The sequence below is a fragment of the Podarcis filfolensis genome (genome assembly GCF_964270895.1).
Source record: "Podarcis filfolensis genome assembly, chromosome: 7".
Taxonomy (NCBI): Eukaryota; Metazoa; Chordata; class Lepidosauria; order Squamata; family Lacertidae; genus Podarcis; species Podarcis filfolensis.
The window spans coordinates 90,722,501-90,739,320 of NC_139603.1; the positions used below are offsets into that span (position 1 = coordinate 90,722,501).

The 16,820-nt window shown below is 52.4% G+C and overlaps 2 protein-coding genes across 13 annotated transcripts in view; one reads left to right on the top strand and one right to left on the bottom strand.

Annotated features, from left to right (window-relative positions):
- The window catches only part of SLC52A2 (solute carrier family 52 member 2), a 304,222-nt gene that overhangs the window by 195,152 nt on the left and 92,250 nt on the right, over positions 1-16,820 (top strand). The window lies entirely within an intron of this gene.
- Positions 1-16,820, bottom strand: part of MROH1 (maestro heat like repeat family member 1) — a 54,953-nt gene that overhangs the window by 33,974 nt on the left and 4,159 nt on the right. For 7 of the 12 annotated variants that reach the window (XM_083621811.1, XM_083621818.1, XM_083621810.1 and 4 more), the window contains exons 2-9: positions 13,062-13,503; positions 7,329-7,474; positions 6,407-6,538; positions 5,540-5,702; positions 5,170-5,268; positions 2,755-2,906; positions 694-834; positions 278-370 (exon numbers count right to left, since the gene is read on the bottom strand). In XM_083621811.1, coding sequence (XP_083477937.1) covers positions 278-370; positions 694-834; positions 2,755-2,906; positions 5,170-5,268; positions 5,540-5,702; positions 6,407-6,538; positions 7,329-7,474; positions 13,062-13,083 — 948 coding nt within the window. In that variant the 5' untranslated portion in view covers positions 13,084-13,503. Of the gene's footprint in view, positions 1-277; positions 371-693; positions 835-2,754; positions 2,907-5,169; positions 5,269-5,539; positions 5,703-6,406; positions 6,539-7,328; positions 7,475-13,061; positions 13,504-15,541; positions 15,791-16,378; positions 16,573-16,820 lie in introns of those variants that run through there. The other 5 variants (XM_083621819.1, XM_083621814.1, XM_083621812.1 and 2 more) reach the window with 3 other exon arrangements.

The following is a 16,820-nucleotide window of genomic DNA, read 5'->3' on the forward strand; positions in this document are numbered from 1 at the left end:
TTACAAACACTGTGTAAAAAGTTCTTTTGTGAATAAAACAACCTGGGCTGAGGGGTGGAGAGGAATTATTATTGACACCTCCTCCCAGAGTGTTGCTGGTGAAGCCTCGTGTGCATTCTATTAATCAGAGTCTAATCCTTCCTTTGTTTTGGGAACGCCTTTATTGTTATCTGGGGCTGATGGGAGGGGTGGTCCAAAGAGCTTGGAGGGCCCCTGCCTCGGCTGGAGAGGCAGAGTTTAAAGGGTCGTCTCCCCCCCCCCGGCCCCCTTTCCCCACCTGCAGCTGCAGGGCGTTGAGCAGGGCTTCCAGCTGCGTGTCCAGCGTGCGGCTGCCGATGTTGACTGCTGCCTCGAGGATCTGGCACAAGCTCTGCTCGGAGGACACAGGGCAGGAGAAACACAGCGCAGCCCCAAGTTAGCAGCCCCACCCTCTGGGGAAGCAGCAGGGGAGAAGAGCCCTTTCCCAGCCCCACACCCAGGTGAGGCCCCCCCCCCCACACCGGCAGACCAAGGGGAGAGTGGCTCCTCGGCATCCTGTCTTGGCATGACTGTCCAGCCCACAAAGCAGACGGGACGCTTGGCAGCTTGGCCTCTGCCTCTCGGGAAGGCAAGGGCGAGCTTTGGCAGCAAAGCCCAAGGACAGAGGCCCGCAAACCCCCGTCCTCTCTCCCCGGCACCCTTCTCCATGCCTACCTTGGACACATAGTAGGCCTCTGCTGGCTTCCTGTAGAGGGCCAGGATCCCTGGGATGAGGCGAGGGAGCTGCTCCTCCAGCTTCTCACTGGGCAGCAGGTGACTCATGGGGCCAAGCGCCTCCACGACAGCCAGTCGAAGCTGCAAAGAGGGGCAGGGAGGTCATGGGCCTTCTATTTTGTATTTATTTAATTTTTATTGCATTTTCAATTTTATCATAATCATAGCTTCCATACATAATTCAATAAACTGAAACATCACTCTATCTGAGCACGGACTTCCTCCCGCCCCTCTCTCTGACTTCCGTACATATTTACTTTGTTCTTAGCTTTCCATAACCACCTTTTTACCTTCTCTCTTATTTTTACATTTCCCCTCATTAAATGTAAATCAGTTCCTTATATTCCCATTACAAAACATTTCAATTCAAAGCTACAAACGTTTTCAGGTGTCCACAATGTTCTTTCATATATAATATAAGGGCCACTGGCCTTCTAAGAGCCCTGGCCAGGGGGGGCTCTTTGAACCCGGCTCTGCTGCTGCTGCTGCAGCCAGGAAGGCTGGGGGTGCAGACCTCAGTCGGCCTCCGCCATCAACACAGGGCAGAAGGGAGCAGCCTCCATACTGGAAATGGGCATTCATGAGATGGGGACTGGAACCACCCTGAGAACACGGACTCAGCTCCCTTTCTAAATGGTGCCTTCAAAGCCAGCTACTGGGCCCTCACAGGAGTCATAGCATTGCTCCCAAACAAGCCACCCCAGCAAAGAGAACCAGGTTTAGTTGAGATCCTGATAATTTCTTTCGGTTTTTTTTACTGCCTCATATACAATTAAATAAAATTTTGTAAAGATGTTCTATAGGTGGTACTTAATGCCAGCTAAATTGGCAAAGATATACAAATTGAAATCCAACCTCTGTTGGAGATGTGGTGGAGAAATAGGAACAACAATACATATGTGGTGGAGGTGTGCGGAAATTAAGAAATTTTGGATAGCAGTACACGAAAAACTAAAGATGATGTCGAAAATATCAATAACAAAGAAACCAGAGACATATCTCCTTGGATTGATAGATGAAGAGATACCACCGGGGGGGGGGGGGGGAGAGAATTTTTCTATATGCAAGTACAGCTGCTAGAATAGAGATTGCTGCTAGGTGGAAGTCACAAACTATACCCACAAACGAGGAATGGATTTGTAAACTTAATTAATATTTAATTTTGGCAAAATTAACTGCTATAATAAGAAATCAGTCGAATCAAAAATTTTAAAAGGAGTGGAAATCTTTTGATGAATATATAGCAAAATATCGCTCAAAAAAAGATATGCTAATATGCCTAGATTAAAATGTGAAGTACTGGATGGAAGAAAAACTAATAAGGAAATATAATAAGAATATATAGATGATTTGAGAAGAATGTAGAATGCAAAGATTATTGTAAACTGTACAATGTGGAGGAAATCGAGTGGGGGCGGAGGGAAGTGGGAGGAAAGAGAAAAGAATAATATGACGTATTGAGGAAATAGAAACGTAAATGTATGGGGGGATGGGGAGGAAATGGTGTTGGCTTTGGTAAATCTGTATTGTAATGCAATATGTGAAAACCAAGAAAAAAAGATCCTGATAATTTCAAAAGCTCTCCCTTCCCATGCCCTCTTCCTCCCAGTCCTCAGTCCCTGGCTCTTCCAGGCCCCATCGAAGGACTTCCTCCTTCTGCCCAAATGGCTCCACCTCCTGCCATGGCTGCCATCTTGCTTGCTCTCTAAAGGTGCTGCATCTCACCCTGGAAGGGCGATTTACTCTGCAGGACATACAGAGCAAGGCACGTGCGCAAGGGAGAGACTGGGAACCAGCTGACGTCAGCCGCCTGCAGCGTCATCTATGGAAAGGCAGGTCTAGAAATAAAGGCGACCGACCCTCGTGGATAGAGGAGTCACAGGGCCAAAAAGGAGAGCCCAGCGGCAGAGATTTGTCTGAAGTGGCAGGCGGGGGGGGAGGGAGGGAAAGGCTCTCCTCTCCCCAGGGACCCCCGACCCCCAGCTCAACATCTCGCCCCACCTTTGTTTCCCGGGTCTGCAGCCAGTTGTTGAAAAGGACTTCGTAAGCACTGAAGATGTCGTTGGAGAAGGTGTCTCGCCTCACCGTCGGGTCCGGTGCCTGGTCCAGATTCGCCATGTACTCCTGGATGCTCTCGCTGAAGTTCTGCAAAGCTACGGGACAGATTTCATGCCAGCTGTGACTCCACACTGCCCCCCCAAGTCGTCCCTCAGCACATCTGGACGGCTTTAAAACAGGAATTCGCTTTTATCCTCCACAAATTGGTCTCCCGGCCATGAGATGCCTCCGGGATCAGAAGCAGCAGTCCCTGGGGCACCCAAGTGAGGGAAGGGGGTTGTGGAGCTCCTGTTCTGCTTGCGGGGTTCCCATAATGGCCCCTTGGCTGGGTCCTGGGGGGCACAGCCCACCCCCTCTTAGCTTGATCCAGCAAGCAGGCTCTTGTGATGCTCAAAACTACCAGCTGCTCTTCAGCTTCCCAGCAGCCTTGGGGCAAGGCAGTTATCAAGATCTAGGCCCCTTGCCTGCAAGTTCAACATGCACAGCGCCCGCCCCCTGCTGGCCCCACCCTCAAGACTTTGTTTGAGGGGTGGGCAGGAGACCCTTCACCCTCCTCTGATCACCCAGACCAGAAGGAGCCCATTGCAACTAGTCACCTTGTGTAGGATCTGTTTGATGTGAAGGCTGGCTCAGGATTCCTGGACCTCAGCAGGGAGAAAAGCTTCTCCAGAAATTGTCCTGAGCACAGCCTCCCCACCCAACGTATTCTACAGAGGTTTGGGGCTTCTCTGCACCTCCCCTTTCCTCAACTCTTTCCAGGCACAGCCTGCGCTTCAAAGCTCCGTGTCCGGGCACCTTTTGGGGGTTCTGGAGATCTCCCCGTGGAAGCCTGCTCTTTAAAGCTCCATCGGAGCAAATGGCAATCTGTGGAAAACCTGATGTTTGCTCCGATTGAGCACTAAAGAGCAGGTTTTCACGGGGAAAGCTCTGGGGCAAAAAAAGATCTATGCTCAGACACAGCGCTTTAGAATGTGGACCTACGCCTGGAAAGAGCAGGGCTAAAGCTAAGTGTGGATAAGCTCCAAGATGGGTTTTTAAAAAAGTTTTAACACAAAATCAAACATACAAGATGTACATGTAAAGGAGGTCAGTGAGAATTAATACCACAATAAACAGGCTAAGCACTCAAAGCTGGAAATCTGACTTTTAAGAAGCCAGTCATGGGTATGGCTAATGGGTGCAAATGTTATTGTCATGATGCATTCAAGAAGGGGTCGGCAACCTAAGGCCCAGGGGCCGGAAGCGGTCCAAAGAGGCTGTTTAACCGGCCCAAGAGCTGCCCCCGAACTGAATTGCGAGTCCCCACACGCTGCACTAAATCGGCGCAGCGCGACGCAGGAACTGTCTTCCGCAACTCTGGAAATTGCTTCTGCACCGTCGCAATTTCCGGCATCTGGGCATGCGCAGCAGTGATTTCTGGCGTCACACTGCGCCGGCCCAGCCCATGGAGGATCTCCGCAGGAGTGATCCGGCCCCTGCCTGGTAAGCCTTGCCGACCCCTGCGTTCAAAGGTCAAAACATTAAGAGGGGGAGAGGACAAACATTTTCCCCAACTTCAATTAGTTATTTTAAAGAAGAGAGAGTCCAACCGTGTTTAGTAGTAAATGCAGTCCCACCAACACATTCTCTGACAGTTTTGCACTAATCAGAAGACAGAGAGATGCACAGGCAAGCGTGTTCTTGGGCAACAGCCATGGCTTTGGGATGAGCCCAACGTGGCCATCGCAGCCCAGAACATGAAGACCACCACTAATTCAGCCGGGGAAACTGGAGCCACAATGCCTTTCCTACCTGATGGAACGCGGGGCCTATTTATCCCACTTCCTGTCCAAGAATCCTAAATAAAATAAAAATTGGCTCCTGGGCATTCAGTGGCTTGACCCACGGCCCTCCAGGGACAAATGTAAGCCGTGTCCTGTTAATACGGACACAGGCAAGAAATCTGCAAGAGAACGACCAGGAGCAGAGTTCGGTTTGCAGGAGACAGTTAGAGGCAAGGAGCTTTTTGGGTTTGAAGCCAACTCCCTCAGCAATGGATGGCCAGAGTGGCCCTATATTCATCGTTAGCAAGAAGCCTCACTGATTAACCTTGGAACGGTTGGGGGTTGAGTGCCATTTAATGTCACAGCTAATGTGGGGCATTTAGAAGACGCCATTCTTTTTAAGGGAAAATGCTCTTCACGGAGAGAAGGAGAACACACACAACTTCAGCATATTCCGTTGTTTGGCCTGAGATTCCTTTCTGCCCAACCACTGAGCACACGCAGCCCTGCCTGCTCCCCTTCCACAAGGGCACCTACGAGCCACAGCTCCTGCCTGAGCCACCAGAGAGCAGGGGGGGGACCCTGGCCGCCTTACCGTAGCAGAAGACGGTCCTCATGTTGTCCTGCTTGGCCATCCCCAGCATGGGCAGCATGGTCCCCAGAATGGAGTTCAGGAAGGGCACCATCCCAAACACTGGCAGGGAGGAGGAGAGGGAGGGAAGCTGGATGAAACCAAGTCCTTGGGGAACTCGAACTCAGAGCGTCAGCCTGGATAACCTATGGGGAGCTGGTGGTGGTGCTGCAGAGGGGGCCCCCTGCACCTGGTCTTTGCCCCCAGAGGACACCTGTGGTCTCCTAGCCACACCGTGGTTCCAGACCACCCATTCATCTCCTGGCCCCTCTCCTCTCCAGGGGGACAGAACTGCTAGGGATTTGGGGGGGGGGCAGAGGAGAGAACCACTGACCGTTGGTCATGGAGAGGTTGGCGAACGTCTGCACAATGAAGTAATGGGGCAGGATTCCAGGCTGGAACTTGGTCAGCACCTCCTCCATCACCTTGTTGATGAAGCGCCTGCCAACCGCCACCAGGACGTTGCTGGCCGCCTGCTGCCACTCAAAGATGATCTCCTGGAGCAAACGGGAAGAAGAGGCCTCTGCTGCATCACAGGCCTGCACCCCTCATGCCTGGGCACCCCATGGGGTGGGCAGGAGGACCAGGGAGCACCCACAGGCGGGTCTGTCGTGGCTCAAAGGCAGCCAGAGGTCATTTATTAATAATAATAATAATAATAAATTTTATTTATACCCCGCACTCCCCAGCCAGAGCCAGGCTCAGGGCAGCTAACACCAGTAAAATTTCAGTAAAAACATAATAGGAAAAAAACCCAATTTAAAATACATGTTAAAATGCAGTCTCATTTTAAAAGTAGGCCATAGATCAAAACCCTAAGGGGAGGGAAACATAAGGGTTAGACAGAGTCCAAACCAAAGGCCCGGTGGAAGAGCTCTGTCTTGCAGGCCCTGTGGAAAGATGTCAAGTCCCGCAGGGCCCTAGTCTTTTATGACAGAGCGTTCCACCAAGTTGGGGCCAGTACTGAAAAGGCCCTGGCCCTAGTTGAGACCAATCTAACTACCTTGTGGCTTGGGACCTGCAAAATGTTGTCATTTGTGCATCTTAAGGTCCTCCGCGGGCAGACCAAGAGCAAGAGGAGAAATCCCAGGTCCTCAGAAGGTGGTGGTCTGCGTGCCCAGAGCAGCTTGCAGGCATCTCCGCAACCTGGGAAAGCCCCCTCCAGCCAGGCCCCCGAGCGAAGAAGCAGCGCTCCCTGTACCTTTGACTTGGTCATCTCGTTGGAGGCCAAGAAGATGACGATCTTGGCTGTGCTCTTGTCCAGCTGAGCCAGGTTGCTCCTCACCACCGCCTCCATGGCCCTCAGGATGATGATGCGGTGCGGGTAAGCCAGCTGGAAAGGGGGAAAGGGGAAGGACGGGGGTCAGGGGCTGCCCAGAACAGTCCTGCACTCCAGGCCAAAAATCCAAGGTCACTTGTGCATTGCCCCCCACCCCAATATGGGGCACAATCCACAGGAGGTTGTTGAATGGTTTCTTTAACTATTAAGGTTCATTATTGTTTCGCAAGATGTGAATTTCTTTAAAGGCCAGAGCAAATAACATGACCTAGTTTTACAGCTGTGAAGCAGTATAGCAGGTGCTGTTAAGTTGTGGTAATTAAGCTGTGTCAGCAATTGGGTATAGTATATAAAGAGCAGCACCTAGCTCTCTCAGTACCCTGGTGAATGGGTCATGCTTATTGATACAAAGTAATTTAGTGTAAAAGGAGTTTTTGTTTTTAAAACCTAGCAAAAGTTATTTTGCCTTTCTTGAATGTGTGGTCCCCCCAGCAAGCCTTCTGCAGCGCAACTAACCTGCAAATAACCAGCAGAGGTTCCCTGGCACCAGAATCCCGATTCTAAAGGTGAGTTTCCTAGCACTTAAAGCAGCAGCAAAAATAAAAATAAAAAGCCCAGATGTCTTCAATATTGGGTGGGGAAGGAGAAGAAACTTTTGTTGACCTCAAAGCCTCCTGCTCTCTCTCCCCCTCAGCCCAAAGCGCATTCAGCCTCCCTCTCCTGCTTCCATGCGCCAAGAGGCTCTTCTCCATGCGCCACAGGCATCGCAGGGGCCCCATCCAACTTCACGATTTTGTGCCATTCGGCCAGAGCCAACCAAGCAGCCAGGCCTGCCCTGACTCACCTTGTCGTGCTGCCGCAGGTACTCCTCGCAGGCGTTCAAGATCTCCTCCGGCTCCGCTCCTCCCAGGTAGCACAGAGCGCTAAATATTTGCTCGTGGACCAGAGGGTCTTTATCTGTTGTGGCATCCATCAGGGTCATGGCCAGCCCTGAAAAAGAGACAGCAGGAAGCGAAGGATGGAGAGGAAGTCCACAAGCATGTCCATTACAGCATTCCCCCCCCCCAGTCATCCAGGGGTTGCGACAGGCACCCTCCTCCGAGGTCAGTACTCCTGCCAAGCTCATTCCATGGGCCCTGCCTATGCCCACACCTCAAGGAGTCCGACTGGTGGTGCTGTTGTGTTTACAGAGCCAGGAGCGACTATCTTGGCTCCTTCCTTCTTTCCTCTCAGGGAGCAAGAGGCCTCTGCACCACTGATGGAGCTCCCCAGCCCTGGGCTTCCACCTGGATCTGTGCAAATGTGGCCTCTTGGTTAGCACAGCACCCCAAACCCAACCCTCGTCTCTGGCACACAGCTCTCAGGTTTGGGAAGGCAACACCTGCCCCCTGGGATTCCTGCCTTGCTGGCAGAAGGGCCTTGGGGTCTCCAGGCAGGATTAGGAAAAGATTCCTGCTGGAGAGAGACGCTGCTGATTAGAGAGAGAGGAGAAGGGTTAAAGTTGTGGGTTATTGGAAAGAAAACAGCTTTGTGCCTTTATCACCTGGCCTTGCAGTCTAAAAGGCATCTTTGGGTTCAAGAGATCTCCTAACACCATGTACTGTTTTTAACATTCGATTGGGAGCCGCCCAGAGTGGCTGGGGAAACCCAGGCAGATGGGCGGGGTATAAATAAAAAAATAATAATAATAATAATTATTATTATTATTATTATTATTATTATTATTATTATTATTTTATTATTATTATTTATTTCCTCAAGGCACCCTCCTCTCTTGCTGTGGGCAATGTTTTCCTGTTTATGCTTTATACTGCGGGGGCTATACTTATCTTCTCGGACATGTCTTTTTTATTGTTGAGGCTCTTTAAGTATGATCCTACCACAGAAAAGAAGGACATAGGAGTAAAAAAATAAATAAATGCATTGAGGCTCCATGGAAAGATCCAGAATGGTGTGGTTTTTTTAATGAATACAGAAAGTGGTCAAGGTCAACTGGGAGCAGGCCAGGCTGCAGCAGACAAACTGCCAAGCTGCCCGAGTCTCGGAGCCCCAAGCTGCAGAACGAGATGAGGAGCAAAGGGGAAGGGCTTGGCCTGGTCTCGGGGCTGGAGGCTTCATTCCATCTTCCCAAGCAACACTGCCCTGTCACAGGGCACACAGACCCGGCTACGCACCTGGGACCACCCTACTTGAGACGCCACCATCCTTTTTTTTTATATATAAATATTTATTCAATTTTTCCAATTTTATACAAAGACAAAAAGAAAAAGAAAAATATTAAAAACAAATCAATTTCAACCACAGTTTTTCAATAACATGTTTCTTTGACTTCCTCATACCTCCCCTTCTTGTTTTCTAGTTCAAATTGTTAATCCAGCAAATCCTAATCTCTTAACATTCCTTTTAACTAACACCTTTTTTCCAATCAACTTTTTAAATTTTTTAACTTAATATTAATCCCAGTTCTTTTTATCATAACAGCTAGAGACCACATAAGTTCAATCCAGCATCTTTCAAAGTTCATTAATTTTATAATATTTCTGTAGATATTCCTTAAATTTCTTCCAATCTTCTTCTGCCGACTCTTCTCCCTGGTCGCGGATTCTGCCGGTCATTTCTGCCAGTCCCATACAGTCAATCAACTTCATCTGCCATTCTTCCAGAGTGGGTAGATCTTGAGTCTTCCAGTGCTTTGCTATAAGTATTCTTGCTGCCGTTGTAGCATACGAGACGCCACCATCCTAGCTAGGTGCTCTGTGCAAAGACTTAAGAGCGCCATAGAAAATATTCCATTCTTCCACCAGGCACTCGGAGCACCCAGAATTCGCCACAACCTCCTCTCGTCAGCCCTCCTCAACATCAGCCTCGCCAGCTCCCACCCAGCTCTTCTGCTGCTTGTGAATCCGAGGAAGAAAGTACGCGAAGGGAAACCCAGAGCACGCACAGCTGCCCCTCTGCTCTTGGAAGAGCCTGCCAGGGCCATGCCAATGTCAAGGAGCCCTTTTGCTCCAGGCACAGACCACTCCGGGGGCCGCTGTGGCACTCAAGAGGACGCAGAGGACTCTCCACAAGCCTCCTTGGCCTCACAAGAGGACCATGACGACAGCAGCCCTCCAGGAGAGTCCCTGGGCAGTGAGGCGACTGCCAAGCTGCTTAGTATTCTCTGTGCTGCCTCCTAATCAGCACACGAGGAACACGATGGGATGCTGGTAAGAGGAGCATTTCTGCCCCCTGGGAGAAAGATGAGAGGCCCTGGGTATTGGAGAGGACGGTGATGATTACCGTATTTTTTGCACCATAACACTCACTTTTTTCCTCCTAGAAAGTAAGGGGAAATGTCTGTGCGTGTTATGGAGGGAATGCCTACGGGCGGCATGCCTACGGATTTTCCTCCTCTAAAAACTATGTGCGTGTTATGGTCGGGTGCAGGTTATAGAGCGAAAAATACGGTAATTTTCTTCTCATTTCTATACCGTACAGATTTTAAAGAAAAAAGATCTCAGAGCGGTTTTCCAGATATTAAAACATCAAATAAAACAATCCAGACTAAACGGGGGCTGAGATGGTGCTGGTGTCTGCACTGGCAGAGCATGGCCAAATCCTGCATGGGGACGATGGGGCAAAGCGCCCCTTGAAGCCCACTGGCCCTTACAGCACAGGGGCAGGGAACCTTCGGTGGCTCTCTGGAGAGCCCTGGGCTCCAACCCCACCAGCCACAGCAAGAGTCAGGGATGATGGGAGATGTGATCCTATTGTGGCTCTGTCATAGGCCTCTGAATAGGAATCAAATCAAGTGGAATGCGGCTGCACTTGTGGGCTGCCCCCTTGGAAGCATCTAGCGGGCCACTGCGAGACCCAGAAGGCTGGCCTAGAGGGACCTTTTGTTTGACCCACGGGGCTCCCGTTGCTCCCGGAGGGAGATGGCGTGCTGCATAGAAGGTGAAATTAGCTGCATGATTATTCATTGCTAAAGGTTGGAGGTGCTAAGAAGCTCAGCCAGGAGCAGGAAGCCTCGTGTGTGCTCTGCAGAGGCTGCACATCTTGGCTGCAGCGCAGGAAAGGCTGAACAAAGCAAACCCCTTTCGGAGCTACGTGGCAAACATCCACGCCACTTCTCACATGAGCCATGGCAGACACGGAGGGGTCCGCCATGGAACGCCACTGGAAGTCTGTCACAGAAGGTGGCATCTCAGGAACCAAACTTCATTAAAAGGCTTTCCGTGACCATGAGGGTACCTTCCATCTTCTCACACAAATTTTGGCCACCTTTGGCCTAAATTGGCTTAAGACAGAATGCAGCAAAAACATGCAAAAATGTGGTACTTCCGTCCGTCTGATCATTCTACCAAAAGTCAAATCCACAGGCAAGAATGATCTGTCTGCCTCCACACCCTGCGGGAGACACGGGTCCCTTTCAAAGGGCATTTTGACTCTCAAGATGACCCAGAGGTGGTGCCCCGAGGGACCGCCTAGCCCGGGCACGTCCGGCAGCTGCTTTCAAGCCTCCAGCCGCCTTCCACAATGACCAGGAGGCCGAATCCTGCTTTCCCACCAGCTTTGCAACAGGAATATTGCTGCGCAGCAAAAGCTCTTCTGCATGAATCTGCCACGTTCTAGTCTATTCCTAAGTAGAAAATGCAAAGGCCGACGCCTGCTGCATGCGGAATAAGGGTTCCCTGACTTGCTGCCGGCTCTACAGCGATCTCAAAGCATATTTGCTCTGCATTAACGGGGAAGACAAGCGCACAGGCAGGCTGGCCAGACTGCATTATGAAATGCGAATCGTTCTGCTAGCCTGGTCAATTTATTTTCTATCATATTTTATTCACTCTCTCAGCTGCTGGATCCCTCTCCTCTACTGCTAAAAAGTACTAAAGGGGCAGAATGCTTTTTTTGGGGGGGTATTCTGCATCAGCAGCCCAGATGGACAGCATTCTGCAATGCATAAGCAAGAGAAATCTCATGCAGCTGTAAAATTTGCCTGTGTGTCTAAAGGGGGAGCAAGTCAAGAATCTCGCACCCGAGACACCATCCTTGCAGGAGTCCCAAAGTTAATTAGCCGACTTATTGAAGCCATTAACTTCAGTGAGGCTACATTAAAAAGCTTCCCTTTCCAATCTCAGAAGAGTTGCGGGTGCAGGAAGGAAGCCAAGCATAATATGTAGCAGGTCAAGGCAACTTCCAATCTATGGGTCAGGGAGAAATTTCAGCCAGGAGAAGTGGTTTGTGACAGGAGGTGCAGCCCTGGTCAACATAAACTCAGTCCAAACCCACCTGAACTGCCCCTTGAGAGATCTTCACCTACCAAACTTCCAGGCCTGGAAACTGATAGGCGAGAGTCACCTTGGCATATCAGATTCTTCCTGCAAACAGAGCTACAACCTGCTTTCTCCTCCCTCCTTCAACTGTTGTTCTGGCTGCCTAGGAAGCTGCCTTATACAGAGTGAGGCCATTGGTCCATCTGGCTCCATATTGTCCACACAGACTGGCAGCAGTGGCTCTGCAGGTTTCGGGCAGCGTTCTCCCCCAGCCCTCCTTGGCAATGGGTGCAAGGAGGATGGTTAATAGTGATATGCTGCCTTCTCCCCAGTCCAGGTGGCTTACACAGATAGAACAGAAAAAGGTAGAATCACAGAAAAGACCATCATTAAAATGTAATTAAACATTAATAGATTTTTAAAAAACAACAACTAAAAACACAGACAACAATAAATACATCACGGCACCAACCCTTTCTTCAAAAACAATCAGATCCTGAAGGCCTGGGGGAATTTTAAAAAAAAGTCTTCACCTGCCGAGGGAAGGACAGCAAGGAGAGAGCCAGCCTGACTTCCCTCTGAAGGGAGTTCTATTGAAAAAATAAAAAAGAAGGGAGTTCCATAGTTCTCTGGGGGCAGCCACGGAGAAGGCCGTCTCCCAAGGCCTCATCCAGCATGGCCTGTGAGGAAGAAGGGCCTCCCCGAGGAATCTGGGTAGGTTCGTATGAAGGAATGCAGTCTTTCAGACTGAACATGGGGGGCCCCTCTCCGCCAGGCTGGTGCTGTGCCCCTGAGCCCTGGCGCTTAGCCTGGCATTGGGCTCCGTCTTCTCCTTCTGGCTCAGCAGGAGCCCCAGGAAGCCACTAGAAAACGGTCTCCTTATCCACACCCCAAGACCACCGTGCCCAGCAAGCAGGTGGGGACTGGGGATGTTCCTGGCTGCTAACAGCGCTGGCGAAGCACTAGTCAAAGTGCAACCAGAAACCATTCACAGTCTGGAGCACGAGAGAAACCTGACTCTGCTGTAAAGGCATTTGGAAGGGTGGCTAGGAACCTAAAACTGGAAGCGGTTACTTTTGCCCTGACCAAGTCTAGTTAGGCAAGAAAACCTTAAATTGGAGTTTGTGGGGGAGGCAGATGATTGTCCCAGCAATTCCACTAAGACCAAGACCAATGGCTGCAGTAACCTCTGAAGCCCCTAAAAGTGATCACGTCTTTGGAAAAATTGCCCCCAAGCCCCCGAGCCTTTTACCTGCACACAAATACACACACAGAGAGAGACACACCAATCCTGCCTTCCATGGTTCTGCCGTACTTACGTTTCACCCGTGACTCAGACATCCTCCTTGTCTTTGGGTTTCCAGCCCAGTGAACCGAGTCCCGCTGCTCAATGTGTGAGGTTCCAGAAGACCCTATTTTGGTGCCGGAGGAGGAGGACACACTCCCGGGCAAATGCCTCTCGTGGTCTGGGAGCAAAGGCTAAGAGTCACTGCTCAGCTCCAGAGCTGGAAGGGCCAGAGTTCATCTTCTGAGGCTCAAGGAAGGGTTGGGGTTGGGAAGCCCCCAGTGAGCCAATTCCCAGTTCCAGAGAGACAACAAACAACCAGCAGAGGAGCTCTATGTCTCCAGATCTCTGGCCATTTCCAGACGACAGGTAACAGTGGTTGCCTCCAGCTCCCTCATCCTTTCAAAGCGAACGTCCGAGAAGAACACGCGGGAGGGAACTGGGTTCTCAAGCCGCTTCCTTCTTTCTTGCCTGGCCTGTGAAAAAGACAGAAGCTCTTCAGACAGGTCTTCACACGTGCTCTTCATGCTCACGTCTATTCATGCTGGAATCTCAATGGGTTTCATCGAGGCAGGAGAAGCAGAAGTAACTTACGGGCCAAGCAAGCTCAAAGCAACTCAGCTGCATCAATATTGCTGGGAAAGAGCAGAGGATTTGAAAAACGAGTGACACAGAGGCAGTGCCTTTCTGGACCAGGGTGTCCACTGAGGGCAGCATGCACAGCTAAAACCAGAAGTCAAAACACAATCCTGGCCCACATGAGAGAGGCAACCAAACAAGCCACACAATTAGCATTATTTGGAACCTCAAGTCTCCAAAGCACAAGGGAATTTCCCTTCCTCAGACACTTTGAATTCGCACAACACCCCTAGAAGAGGAGCGCCACGAGTAATAATAATAATAATAATAATAATAATGATTTATTATTTATACCCCGCCCATCTGGCTGGGCTTTCCCAGCCACTCTGGGCAGCTTCCAACAAAATATTAAAATATAGTAGTGCATCAAACATTAAGAGCTTCCCTAAACAGGTAAGTAAACAGAGTAATGAGGAGATGCCCCCTTCTCATTTATCCAGGTTCAATCCCGCTATGAAAAAAGACACAAGACATGCTCTCAGCAGAAACTAAACATACGGGACGAAAACGGCAAGGAAGCAAACTCTCCCATTAGTCCGATGCCTCCTCCGTCAAACAGACACGGCCAGGGCCCGTTCAGCGCCTGCAGTCCATCCATCAAACTAGCCCAAGGCCCCCCTGGCATCATGCATGACACTGACAGACACTAGACAGACAATGAAGCCATGAAGGGAGTTGCATACAGATTGTGTAATTGTCAAGAATCCTCTTGACAATTAATAGCTAGTTGGTTTAAATTATTTGCCCTAACCTCCCTAGCTGATAGAACATAGGTGATAGAACATAGATAACAACTTTAGAGGTTGTAAAATCGGTGGCTTCACTCAGCAGCCGCTTCACCCTCTCCGCCCCTTGCACAGCCAAGCCCAGAAATGGCGCAAGAGCTTATCCCGAAGGCAGGAGAGCTTCTCCGCCACACTCAGTAATCAGCCCCTGCATCTGGGATTAAAGAGAGGGGTGTGAGCACTGAAACCTCCGTTTCAAAGCAGAGCACCATTTAACAGGCCTCTTGCTCAGGGAATGGCAAGACCCAACAGTCCTCCAGACAGAATTTTAGGAGAACCCGAGATTCATTACAGCCACCCAAGCAAATCCCAGGCTGCATTCTGAATGTAGAGGGAGCCCAGCAGGTGAGGAAAACCCCAGAGAAAAACCCTTTGCAAAAGCCACAGACACTTCAAGCCTCAAGGAATTTCCAAGGACTTTAGAGGCGGCCCCTCAAACACTACAGCTGCTTGTGGTGGAGGAGAACTCTTCCTGCATCTGAGGAGCTGGACCCGGGTCCCCAAAGCTGCCCTAAGCCTGCCAGCCTTCCAGGGGCACCAAGGCCGCCTCTTGCTTTTGCTGCAGCAGCAGCAGCAGACCCCAAAACCCGGGCTCTGGAAGTCAGGACGCCGCAGACATCGCAACCTTGAGGACGGAAGGGGAAAATGAACATTTCTGGAGGGCTCTTTAAATGCACGGAGCAGTCGGGTGATGCAAGGGATGCAAGAGGAGAGGAGGGGAAAGGAGAGAATTTGCAGCTGCGAAGCAGAAGCCGGGAAGGGGAAGCCACGAGGGACGCCGAGAAGGCGGAAGGGGAGCAGCGGGGCCGGGGAGAGAGGAGGCGGATCGGGGCGACGGAAGCGGGCAGAGGCATCTCCCTTCCCGCGCCCCCTCCAGGCACCAGCCGCGCCCGGGAAGAGGGGCGCGAAGCCGGGAGGGGGAGAAAGGGCAGGCGGGGGTCTCCGGAGACCCCGAAAAGCTCGGGGGGAGGAGGAGGCCGCTGAGCCCCCCCCCGGACACCGCCGGCTGCCCAGGAAAGGAGGGAGGGAGAAGCCGAGGGAGCTGCAGCGGGGGGGGGGAGCAGCAGCAGCAGCAGCCCCCCCTCCTTACCTGCTCCGCCTTCCTCCGCGGCGCCCCCTGCGCGTCTCACCTGCCCGACTCCGCTTCCGGGTATTTAAGGCCCCGCCCCTCACCTGCGGGAGGGGGCGTGGCGTGGAGGAGAGGCCCCGCCCCCTGGCGCGCTTCCCCTAGAGGGGCGGGGAGAGCCAGGCGGGGCGGGGGGGACTCGGCGCCGGCCAGGGGGAGAGAGAGGCGCCCCCCCCCCCGCCTTGCACCCGAGAAGGGCTCCGCTTGCTGCGCCTGGAGAGGGGGGTCTCAGCCGGGGATGGGAGCAGTGGCGTAGCGTGGGTTGTCAGCACCCGGGGCAAGGCAAGTAATTTGCGCCCCCTAACCCTAACCCCCAGATGTTGCGCCCGGTGCGGCCGGCCCCCCTGCACCCCCCACGCTACGCCACTGGATGGGAGCAAGAAGGGGCCGCACCGCCCCCCCGAACACGGGTGCAAGGGGGCTCTTGAAAGGACAGCAAGGATAAGCAGTCGGAAGAAAGGAGGGCTTGGCATGGGATGCCCCCGACGGGCGCTTGATGCCCCCGGGCAGCCTGGGGACGGGCGAGGGTCCTCTTCTCCAGGACGCCGGGCAGGAAGAGGGGGCGCCCGAGTCCCGCGGCTCTTTCGGAGCCCAGCGCGGCAGAAAGCCCTCCTGCCCGCGGGTCTCTGCGCGGTCAGCCAGACCTCCTTTGTCCGGAGCCCCCCAGGGAGCGTCCCAGGGCCGCTAGCGAAAGGGAGGCGGGCAGCAGAGGCGCCCCTGGTCGGGAAACGGGGCCCTCCTGGGAAAGGGCTCCGAGGGTCATCCATCCCAACCCCGCTCCTTTGGCTTCCCAAGCCTCACCTGAGCCCGAGCTCGCGCATATTCGCTCTCGGGGGAAAAGCCGCTTTCTCCCCGGGAAACTGGAAAGGGCGAGCTCAGCTGGAAAGAAGCGCCCCGTCCCCGCTTGCCCCGCTCCAGCCGCAATCCCACCGGAAGTGAGGGCTCCCTGTTTCGCTCTCTACCTCTATGGCGCGCTCTCGCGACTCCGCCCCTTTTCGCGTAAGACAGAGAAACCGGCGCGTGCGCAGTGAGGAGCAGCTGCCCCGCCCCGCCCCGCCTTTCTCGGGCTGACTGGTCTCGTGACGAGCGACGCGGAGGGAGGCGCCGCCCCTTCCCTTTCGCCATTGGCTAGCAGACCCCCGTCGCGCTCTCTATTGGTCCGCCCCGCACAACGTAGCCCAGTTTGCGAGGAAACGCCTCGGTCTCCTAAAGCCATTGGCGGAGAAGGACGCCCGTCACTGAG